The sequence below is a fragment of the Saccopteryx bilineata genome, chromosome 1, assembly GCF_036850765.1.
Source record: "Saccopteryx bilineata isolate mSacBil1 chromosome 1, mSacBil1_pri_phased_curated, whole genome shotgun sequence".
NCBI classification, from domain to species: domain Eukaryota; kingdom Metazoa; phylum Chordata; class Mammalia; order Chiroptera; family Emballonuridae; genus Saccopteryx; species Saccopteryx bilineata.
Genome location: NC_089490.1, coordinates 305,651,890 through 305,663,396, shown reverse-complemented (window position 1 = coordinate 305,663,396; position 11,507 = coordinate 305,651,890). Strand labels below are relative to the sequence as shown.

Here is an 11,507-nt window from a genome sequence, read left to right as displayed (position 1 = left end):
CAGGATCGCCCTCGGAAGAGGCACCGGGACAACTGGGTTTCCCAGCAGCTGCAGGAGGAGAGGTAGCTCACGTTCATTTGGTATTCGCTGAGTAACTGGGGTGGCCTCGGAGGAGGGGTGAAGACAGGTCTGGCTAGTCTGCCCTGTTGTTTGTACTTGGAATTACCTCACACGTCCCAACCGGCTTCCCCACCCCATCTGGTGGGGGCTGGCCCTCAGCTCTCCGGCCCCCTTTTCTCCACATGCCCGGGAAGCCAGGGGCCACCATGGATCTTCCCATCGATATCAGCTGAGTCGGGGAGGCTCTGGGAGACCATGGAAAGGCACAGCTGCCCGGTGAGTATCCCTGGGACACCAGCCAGAAGCTCCTGGCACTGAGGAGGCCGGGACGGGCTGGGAGATAGGCAGGGCACTGCATCTGTGTGCCTCAGGTTCGGGGAAACTGAATATGCCTTTTCTACTATGAAGCTACTTGGAATCAAGATAGCTTGGCCTTCTTTTGTCATGGTTCCTGGAAGTCTTCTCCTAGGAAGGAGAGAGAAGCTGATAGGACTTGGGGCCTGGTCAGGAAGCACCCCAGCGTTGTATGTGAATACTAGGCTTCTGCTCTGTGGACTGTGAGCGCCCCAGCCAGGATGGGTACACTGTTAGAGCATCACCATTGCTGGTTTGAGAATCGCGGAACCTTAGCATTTTAACTTCACAGGCTTCTGGGTTACCTTGGCTATTCCCTCACTAGACTCATAGACTTCCTAAAAATGTCACTATGTGCACTTAAGGTCAAGGAGATTTTTTCAACCTCCCTTGGTCACTTATATTTGGGCTTAATAATCTTCATGCTTGGAAAGTGCTTCCTTATGTCTACCCACAATTTCTTCTACTACAATTCAGGTTCCTTTCCTCTCTTCCCACTCTTGATGGTGGTAGAGAGCAGCTAAAGGTCCTCTGTGGAAAAGCCCATTGTATACACATGAAGGCTTCCAAAGATTTTGTTCAACTGTGCCTCAGCTTCCTTTTCTTGAGGGATGTTCCTCTTGGGCTCTAACTTATCCTTAGGACTTATATTCTACTGCTTTTCACCTTCCCCTCCTCTTTACTGAAGTGGTAGAATTTGGAGCTCTGGGGAAAATGGGCAATGCTGGTTTTAAGAAGGACCAGCTAAGCTTATGTTCTGGCTTGTGGTCCATTCTGAACCCCAGATGTGTTTCTGCAACTTTTACCATGATCTCCCCCCATCATCCATCCACCCGTCTTGACATTTATTTTCCAGGCTTTCTCCCCTGACCTCTGCTCTGTGGTGGCCTCCTTAATTCATGTCTCCACCCCACCAAGGTCATTTGGCCCTAGGCTTAGGGCTCATTGGAGCCTCTGGTGAGCAAAGAGGGTGATGTGCAGAGAGAAAGGAGTTTTGTGGCATGGAGAGACTGAACCACAGTCACAGCCATGCTCCTTGGTAATGTGCTGGGAGTTTTAATGTGATGATCCCTAAAAAAAAAAAAAAGGAGTGAGAAGGGCTGAGCTATCTGCAGGATGATAGGACCAGTTCCTGGGGCGGGGGGATAAGGGGACCTCAGCCCAGGAAGCTCCTCTGTCCAGAGCCAGGGACTGATATGGAAGGACGCTGGAGGGGCACGGAATGAAAACCAGGCTTTTCATTTGTTGTTGTTAACAATGTATTCACAATTTTATTTGGTAAAGACATTTAAATTCTACATAGCAAGTTTTCAACTTCCCAGTGTTATCATCTATAGTCACCACATATATCAATACATTAGGTCCTCAGACCGCATTCATTCTATAGCTGGAATTTGCACCCTCTTAGTGCCCTCTCTTACAGCTCACTTTTTTTTTCTCTGTTTCTGAGTTCAACTATTTTTTTATTTCACGTATAAATGATACATTGCAACATTTCTCTTTCTCTGTCTGGCTTATTTCACATAGCATAATGCCCTCAAATTTCATTCCTGCTGTTGCAAATGGCAGGATTTTCTTTTCTTTTTTAAAGTTGAGTAATACTCCATTGTGTATTTGCACCACATCTTTATCCATTCGTCCATCAGTAGACATTTAGGCTGTTTCCATACTTTGGCTATTGTGAATAATGCTACAGGAAAACATGGGAGCAGCGATATCTCTTTGAGAGCGTGACTTCATTCCCTTTGGATGTATACTCAGAAGTGGGATGACTGGATCCTATCACTATTGATGGAATAAGCATCACATGGTGCGGAAGGTGTCATGTTCCCTCTGGGAGGCTATCCTAACTTACACTGGAATGAAAGAAGTGACCCTCTACTTCCTTATTTCAGAGTCTTCTCCCCCCCCCCCTTGTTTAAGGTAGAACTGCCAAGACAGTGAACCTGGGGTGGGTGCAGGGAGAGCCACATGAGGCTTTTAATCATCTTGGCAGCAGGTTTTTTAAAGTGGGTTAAGTTGAATAGGAGCTGACTGGGAGAAACTGGTCCTCTAAGGCCATACCTTCTGCCCGAGACAGAGGAACGCACTGTGTATTTTGTTCTTTAGCTCTGTAAAGTTTTGTGGAAAATGGTCCAGTGGGCTGAAACCTGATGACACTCATGCATAAGCTGGTTGGTTCTTCGGGGGGACCTCGGAGCAGGGGTGAAGAAGGTTCTTAGCTTCTCTGTATTCCAAAGATTTGCTGCAGAGTGTGGCGGCTGGAACAGTGACGGAGTTCCAGGTTAGCTGTGGCTTTGGGCACCTGTGAGGTGGAATAAAAATAGTACCTACTTGAAGGTGTCTTAGAATAGTTTCACATGGGAGGCTCTTTTGAAATAGCACCTGCCGTAGATGGAGAGAGAGATGGATGGGGGTGAAGATAATAGAGATTCGTGGGGAGTTAAGAGTCACTGTTATCATCCTCACCTGTGGTCTAGTCCCGGCTCCTTTAAAAACTTGGACAAGTATCTCCTCCTTGCCATGCCTGTGTTTCCCCACCAGTCAAATCAGAGGGTTGGACAAACTGCCCCTGGAGGCCACTCTGTGGTACCATGACAGCCTCTAAAATTATATGGAAAGAGATTACAGGTATACCTCACTAGATATGTGTATATGTTTTTGAAAAATAGTATTTTTTTATTTTTCAAAACAAGACACATTCTTTGTGCTTAAAAAGTACAATGTGTATTAAAGGAAGACTGAAATAGATCCACTGGTGAAAGCAGCACCCTTTGCAGAATGGATTTTCTTATGATGGGTCTCCTTACAGTGGAGTAAGTCCTCATCCAGCCCAAGACCACAGGTGCTGTGAACTGAAGAAGGGCTGGAGACCCCAGGAGTGGTTTAGATGGGGCACCCCACACAGAGAAGAATGGCCAGGTTCCCGAGATGACAGTCCAGCAGGCTCAGGTCACTCTGCCACCCCGAGACCTCACTGTGCAGGCACCTTTGGGACCCCTGGTTCCTGCCTTTTACTCAGGCAGGCATGCAGCTCTCACCCGAGACCTCTGTGTCATGTTGTCATGTTGTCATGGCAACCTCTGACCCATGTTGCCACCAGGGTCATCCTGCCCCGCCAGCCCTTGTGTTGTTCATATGACTTGCAAATTTGAGTGTGAATGTGTGGGAGTTTGTGTACAGGGCTCAGTTCAGGGCACTGGGCAGGAAGGCTGACTGATGTAACAATAGCCACTTAACTTAAGTGTCTTGTTTTGACAAAATAGCTTCCTCTTGGTGCAGCAATGGAGGTGGACAGGTGTGCAAGGTGCTGGGGGGGTGCACGAGGGAAGCCAGCCCAGGAACCCTGCCTCCGGGGCTTTGTCAGCCAGGCGGAGGCCTTGGCAGTGCCAAGTGGAGGCTGGCTCGTCTGACAGGGAAGCGATACCAGAACTGTCCAGCGAGCCCCCGTTACGTACCAGCATTGGCAGAGAGGGTATAAGGGGAGAAACGGAGGCAGTAATTCCTGGATAATCAAATGTTATTTGCTTGGCAACAGTTACCACTCAATATTCTTTAAGCTATTTGATGAATAAATAATAAATGAATGAAAAATGCACAAATGAATGAACAAGCGAGGAGGAGTTTTGATCCTGGTCTATTGGAGCCCAAGGCTTTTTCATGAGTATTGGAGGCATGCATGGTAAACTAGAACTAACCTTAGTGCTCACCTAGGCCAGAGATTTTCAAGTTCTTTGTAGTAGCAGGCTCTTTTGTTGAAATGAAATTGTATGTAGAGCCCATTGTGTACAACTGAAAAGTGAATCTTCTCCGTTTGAAGGGGAGTGAAGGACTCAGAGCCCTGTATTGACTAATCTGGACTTCTCAGCATCTCCATGGAACTGCTCAGTAGAGCCCTGCTGGAAACAGCTGATGGTCTGACCCCCTCATCTGATAGTTTAGAGAGCTGAGAGAGATGTGACTATCCCCCAGGTCACACAAGTGGGTAGGAGCAGAAGCAAGACGCCCTTGTGTCTTCATACTTGGAACGAGAGAGGTCTCGTGGCTCTGGCTTCCCAGTCTGGAGCCCAGTTGGATCCCAGGTCTCTGCGGTTACCATTGCATGTACTGGTGGCTGGGCAGGAAGAGGGGCTGGGAGTCTGCCTGTGTTCGGAGGGGAGCCTGTATCTGTGGGGTTTCTTTGGGTTTAGAGAGGGAAGAGCAGGAGGGAGGAGGGAGCACTGTGTACCTGCAGGTACAGTGAAGCCTGGGGTTAGCAGTAAGAGTGGGAAAAAAGCCACGATCTACTCAAACCCAGACCTGTTCCATAGAGGCCAGTTCAGTCCTGGCCAGTCCACACTGAAATGGACTTCCCTGCATGGCCCAAAGGCTTCCCAGGCTCCCAACAAGCAAGGGGGCTTGTTGGGTCCCATCAAAGGAAGCTCTTGAGCTTTCTATGTGCCCCTTAGTGCTCCCAGTGGGGATTGGGGGCACCACTTTCTGCTGAGCCCAGAGTGCTGGGGTTTCAGCCTTGGGTCCTCCTGTGCCTACTCCTGTGAACATCCTCAATACCCAAAGCCCCTGGGAGAGAGAAGGGCCTGGGGCTGGTGAGGGGCTGTGTCCGCAGGGCCTGGCATGCTCCCCTTGGCAGTGGGAGAGGACAATGATGTGCAGCAGCCCAAGGACAGGAGCCAGGAGATTGGGGTCTAGCCCTGACACTGCCCCCAGCTAGTAACATGACCTTAGACAGGTCACTTTGCCTTTCTGGACCTTGATTGCCTTATCACTAGAATAAAGATTTGGACAAGGAGTTTTCAGGATCTTATGAACTCTGACAGCCAGTGCCCAGTCTGCCCTGGGGTGGGGCTTTATGAGGGAGGCCCAGGTCTGAGTGAGGAGGCCCAGGCAGCTTGGGCTGGACTTGAAGGGACCCTAATGGACCTGTCCTTGGGCCATGAAAAGATGTTGAAGTTGTTGTTGCTGCTGCTGCAGCTGCAGGTGGGCAGTCTGTGGGTGTAGCACAAGAGAGCTTTTTATAGGGTATTTGCTTGTGGTTGGAGACTGGTCTCTATGCAAAGCCCAGCACTCAATCCATAGCAGGCTACACAACCATTGTAATGAAGCAATGCATGAGGCTGTGACGTTACTCAGCATAACCTCTCCTCTGTGGCATCACTGTCTGGGCCTGCAGGAGACCCAGAGAGACCAAGAGGCTTGTTTTCTTACTCCCATCCCCCACCAGGCAAAGGCCCATGGGGAAACCATTAAAGAGCTCTATTCACCTTGGTTTGGGGAACCCACCTCTGGAAGCTGTGGCACAGAAAGCAGTGAACTAGGTAGAAGAGGTCTTGGGTTTTCATTTGCCTTATGAGCTGAGTGACTTTGGATAAAGCACACAAGTGTTTTGGGCCTTTACTTACTTGTCTGTGAAATGGGAATAATAATCCTTATTGACTCCTATGCAGGAATGTTCTTGGGAAGAGCCCCAGTGCTGAGAACTGCTCTTTTCAACCTTTTTCCTGCCTTCCTGTAGACCTCGCCTGCCTGCCTGCCTTCCAGCTATGCCTCTTCCTGCCCCAGACCGTCTTGACAGGGCTGGATGAATTTTGAGTGGGGGCCCCTGGGAGCTGCAGAGGCCCAGCCTGGGGTGTAGGCCTGGTTCATAGCATGGTGAGGGCTCACGCCTGTATTACCCAGGGGATAACCAGAGAGACAACCCTAGGGTGGATGGGGAGGATAAAGAGGGCCAAAAAAGAATGATTGGCAGTGCTATGCCAGGGAAATGGTCCAGTGTCACCTACGCTCTGATTACCCTGTCCACCGGTCACCGGGCAGGCTGCAATTGCGTGAACACGGCTCAGGAGGTTTCTCTGCCTCTCTGGTGCCCCTGCCTTCCTGTTGTGCCCACCCCAGCACCGATGCCTGCTCTAGCCTGGCTCCCTTCCACTGCTCCCGCCTCCCCCAGCCTTCCCACATACTTTCCCCTGGCCTCTGCACGCCTCTCAGCCCCCTGTCCTCAGGCTGGCTGCTGTGTGGCTGCTCGTCATGATGGGGTAACAAGTCCAGAGTCACGGGATCCTGTTCTGGTGGAGACAGCTTTTGACTGGGACTCAGAAGGTTGTGATAGAATCCTCACATGGTCACCAGAAAGTTTAGGGGTTTTAGGCATGCTCTTGAGGGCCTCTGAACCCCAGTTTCCTTATGTATAAACTGAGAGTTAATTCCTGTCCAGCTTGCTAGCTAGGAGCCTTGCAAGAATCAATGAAATCATGGGTGTGAAAGCTCTTGGTGAATTGTAAGCCCCAAAGAAACAAAGGAAGTACTATGAGCCAGACTCCACTGGCTCCTAGCAGGCCCTGTGCGAACCCAAGCCCTGACGCTTGCCTGAGATGTGAATTTGGGCATCTTCTTAACCACCTTGGACCCCAGTTTCAAAATCTGTATGACGAGGCTTAAAATTCCAACCACAAAGAGCTGTTATGAGGTTGAAATGGAATCAAATAAAGCACCTGATGGACTGTTATCTTCACTGTGGTGTTCCACACTTACAGACCAGGTTCTTTCATGTTTATTCTTTCATGTTTATCTGGGGGGACAGAGGCAGGACTAGTTCCATTTCACCCTCAGAGTGTGAAGACACTCTGAAGTGTGAACTTACTTATCCCAAGTTAACCCAGTTAGAAATGGATGAAGTTATATTTAAACATATATTTTCCCATCTCTAACCCAGCATCTTTAACAAGTAAACAAACGAACATCCACCATCACAGCTAATGGTCACCGAGTCCTTACCTTACAAACGGCATTCATCACTGCAATGCCATGAAGCAGGGTGATTGGCTCACTGTGCAGGTAAAGAAACTGGGATGTAGAGAGTTTAAGTCACTTGCCCAGAGTCACCATCTGACTTAGCCAGTGCTTGATGACTATGACACTGCTGTCCCCATCCACCAGGCTCTGCCTTGTCTTGGCAGGTCACTGGACTAACTCTGTCCCACTGGCAAGTCCAGCAAGAACAAGATCCCTGTGGGAGCCCTGAGCCCTCACCTAGGCTCCCTGTGGTGCGCTCAGCCCGGCCAGGGCCCTGGCCCAGGCTCTCTAGCCACTGCACAGGCGCCGGACGAGCACCTGCCCAGGGCCTCTAGGGGAAAGGACTGCACAGGGAACTCAGAGGCACAGAGGCTTGGGCCAGATTCCTGACTGTATGATCCTGAGAAATCTAAGCTCTTGAGTTGGGTTTGCTCTTCTGTAAAAATGTGCTTCTAAAAATACCAACCTTTCAGGGATGGAGTGAGGGCCTCATGAGGCCAGAGATGTGGAAATGTATTGTAAACTGTAAAGTGCCACACTTGTGTAAGCTGTTTCCATTTCATTGTGTTGAATGATGAGCATTCCCTCCCTGAAGCTGAGGAAGACTTACAGTGAGAACGTAACAGGGACAAAGGCCTGGCAGGCCAGTTGATTGGCAGAATGCCAGGGTCCCTGGCGGATGCCAAGGTTTAGGCCACCACTGGTGGAAAGGCCAAGGCTCATCCCCTTGTCGAAGGATTTTACCCTGGCCTTTGTCCAGCACCCTCTTTCTTCCCTGCAACGAGCTCAGTTCAGCCCTTCCGTCAGAACGCTGGCTGTTAAATCTTAGCACAGCTGGTGCTGTGTGTGCCAATGCAAGGGGGAGGGGAACGGCCATTTCCCGCCTAGCTGCTGTGTAGCGGGCGCAGACAAGGGCTTTCCTGTTTATCTCATTGACTCCCCAGGATTATTAGTCCTAGTCCACAGATTAAGTGGCTTTCCTAAGGTCACACTGCTAGGCCTTGGGTTGGGACCCAGGTCTGCCTGACTTCAGTGCTGTCTGCTGACAGACTATGCTCAACACACTCTCCCTGCCCCCTCGCCTCCCCCGGTCCAGTTCCCCTTGAGGCTTGCAGGGACTGGTCTGTTTTCATTCCCTGGACATTTAGACAACATGGGTGAGGGGGAAATCTGAGCTCTTGTTTTTTTTGGTTTGACAGAGGCAAGAGCTGCCTTTCAGGTCCCTGAATACACATAAGTGTGTCCCTGCTCAGCTGGCCGGAGCATCAGGACTTGTGTGTGCTTACCCAGGTCCACTCACTAACCCTGGTGACTCCTGGTCCTTGCCTCCGGCAAGCTGAGTGTAATTGGGACTGGAGATTCCCCCGTGAATTCATCTCACAGACCCCGCAAAAATGAAGAAGTGACCAAATCAATTACCTCTGACTCTCAGGAGAGGGAATTAAAAAAAAAATCAAAACACCTGCCTAGTAAGGATAATGGTATTGGCTTGGGTCAAATGTTTCAATAGGAGCACTTCTTATTAACTGGTATGATTAATGATAATGTCACATGCTTTAAAAATTTTTTAAGTTATTTATTGATTTTAGTGAGAGCAGAAGGGAGAGAGACACACACACATAGACAGAAACTTCAATCTATTTCTGTATGTGCCCTGACAGGGGATCAAATCCTCAAGCTTTGCGCATCGGGATGATGCTCTAACCAAGAGAACTACTGCCAGAGCCTAATGCCACATGTTTTAAGCACAGTGGAAGGTGAGGGAGGGAAACAGAGTGGCTACAGGTCCAGGTCCTGTGTCTTCCACGCACCCCTACAGACTGTTCCCCCAGCTCAGGGTCCTTGAGCACAGGTGTGCGACCCACCCCCACGCCTGCTGCTCCCAGGAGACCCACCCTCTGAGCCGCCAGTCAGTGTTCAGCAGAGATTATAGTAAGGGTCAGTCAGATGTGGCCCCGGGCCAGGTCAGTTCCCAGCCTTCCCTGCTGCTCTAGAGACTTCTAGAGGGGACTTAAGGGGCAGTGATGGTGTGAGGGAGCTTGGCAAGATCTCTGTAAGGGTCAAAAGGGAGGTGCAAAGATGCCTAACTGGTGACAGGGGCCGGGGGTCTGGCAGACCAGGGCCTGGCAGTCAGCAAAGGCTGCTGGAGCACTGTCATCAGCCCTGACTGCGCACTGCTCCCTCTCCCAGATTTGGACTACTCAGAAGCTCAGGGTCTTCAGGGGGCCACAGCACTGGCATGCACTGTTTGCCTACTATGACCAGCTGCTGCTTCATCTCACACATCCCTCTCCTAAGAGGCACCAAAACTAGTGGTTAGAGCATGACCTCTAGAACCTGACCTTCTGGGCTCACGTCTTGGCTCTGCTAGCTGAATTAAGTTGCTTAGTCTCTCTGCCTCTGTTTCCACCTATGCAAAGTGGGGATAATGAGAATTCTGACCCATAGGGTTGTCCTGATGATAAAAGGAGTAAATATACATAAAGCACCTAGCATGTCAAGTTCTCTACAACTATATATTAAAGTACTAAATATAAATTAATAAAGCCTACAGCCAAATGAGGTCAAGGATCTTGTCTACACCTTCTCCTCCTCCTGCATGCTGCCCGTCCAGTGTCCTGACATACTGGTGTGGATGTGTGTACTGTGTGTGTGAGTATGCATGTGTGCGTGTACATTTGGGCGTGTGTGAGTATGCATGCTTGTGTTAATTCTGGGGTTACTGAGAATGGCGGGGTACAAGGGAGGTCAGGGTTTTTCTTAAACATGTTTTCACACCTTTTGGTGACAGCTCACAGTGAGACCAATGTTTTATAAGCTAGCACACACATACACAAAAGAAAAGGCAAGATGAAAGGGAGAGGACGTGAAGGGCATGGAAAGGCTGGCTGCTTCCCCGTAGGGGCCCACATCCCTCTGAGTGATCGTCAGAGTGCAGCACCTCTTCTTTGAGGTTCCCTAGACATCAAGCTCCAGGCAGATGGCCCACTGTCTTCTGCCCACCTGGTGACAGGTAGAGACTGTCGGGCAAGGGGGCGGAGGGGTTATCCGGGCAGCCCCACCGTCACCAGGGAAGTGAGGGGCATATGGCCCAGGGCTGGGAGAGGCTGGGAACAATGGGGGGTCGGGGGGTAGGCTCAGGAAGGTAGGTGGAAGGCCAACCAGGCTTACCGTAGTGGAATGGGTCCACATCCCCCTTGGGACTGCCACCTGGAGAAGGAGCAGAGACAGGGTGAGGGCAGGGCACAGACACAGACGGTGGAGCTCCGTCCTTGTCCTGGCCCCTCAGGGTCCAGGTGGGCAGGGGCGGACAGGCAGAGAGAGACCCTTGGGAGAGGAGGCCCTTTGAACTTGATTCCATCCTTGAACACTCCTGTCTTCTCAAACGCTTCCCTGTCCAGCGGCTCTGCTTACCCCCAACTGCCCTCCGCAGAGCACTCCTGGGAGGGTCTGCAGGGGTGCAGCCTAATGGATGGCTTTGCTCTGCTTTCAGAATGCTTCCCCGGTGAGGAGGTCCCCTGCCCGGGCAGCCCCAGCCTCAGCATCACCCTCCAGGTCATCCTCTGCCAGGTCAGCCTCTGCCAGGTCAGCCTCCACAACGTCCTCTTCCACGAGGGTGTACCTTGTTAGAGCAACACCAGTGAGGGCCACGCCTGTCCGAGCATCTCCTGCCACATCGGCCCCAGCCCCCAGGGCCACCGAGGACACCTCAGGTAAAAGAAGGCAGGCAGAGCAGGGGAGCAGTCCCTGGGTGGGGAGGATGTCTTGTCACTGGCGCACCCGGCTCCTCCTCTCCCCCTTGGATAATAATGTGTGGGAAGGAGGGGGAATGGTCAGGGGTGGCACTAGAGGTTTGGGGTGGTCGGAGCAGGAGGGAATCATTACATACAAACACAAGATGGTGGAATTTTGGGTTCAGTGAGGGAGGGGCTAAGAAACCTGATCAATAAAGCAGATGTCACTTTTGAAGCAGCATAGTCTGGCTCAGAGTATAGATCTCGAGGGCATAGGCTCCCAGAGAGGCTCTACAGGGCAGGACTCCCATCCCACAACCTCACTCTCCCTGGCTGCTGCCCTGCTCCTAGGTGTCAGCTTGCCCAAGTTCACCTGGCAAGAGGGCCAGAAGCGGCTGCCGCTCATCGGATGCGTCCTCCTCCTCATCGGCCTGGTGGTGTCGCTCATAATTCTCTGTGAGTTTAACGGAGGCAGCAGGGGTGGTTCTGGTCACTGCCGGGGTGGAGTGGGGTCTGGGGTTGGAGCACACAGCAGGAAGACAGAAGGCCACCACTGCAGATGACCTTGGA

General features: G+C 51.2%; 1 protein-coding gene across 2 annotated transcripts in view; it reads left to right on the top strand.

Moving 5' to 3' along the window:
• The first annotated feature begins 200 nt into the window (after positions 1-200).
• TMPRSS13 (transmembrane serine protease 13) overlaps positions 201-11,507 on the top strand; it is a 28,709-nt gene continuing 17,402 nt past the window's right edge. For both annotated transcript variants that reach the window (XM_066245755.1, XM_066245744.1), the window contains exons 1-3: positions 201-336; positions 10,697-10,916; positions 11,289-11,393. In XM_066245755.1, coding sequence (XP_066101852.1) covers positions 316-336; positions 10,697-10,916; positions 11,289-11,393 — 346 coding nt within the window. In that variant the 5' untranslated portion in view covers positions 201-315. The remainder of the gene's footprint in view (positions 337-10,696; positions 10,917-11,288; positions 11,394-11,507) is intronic.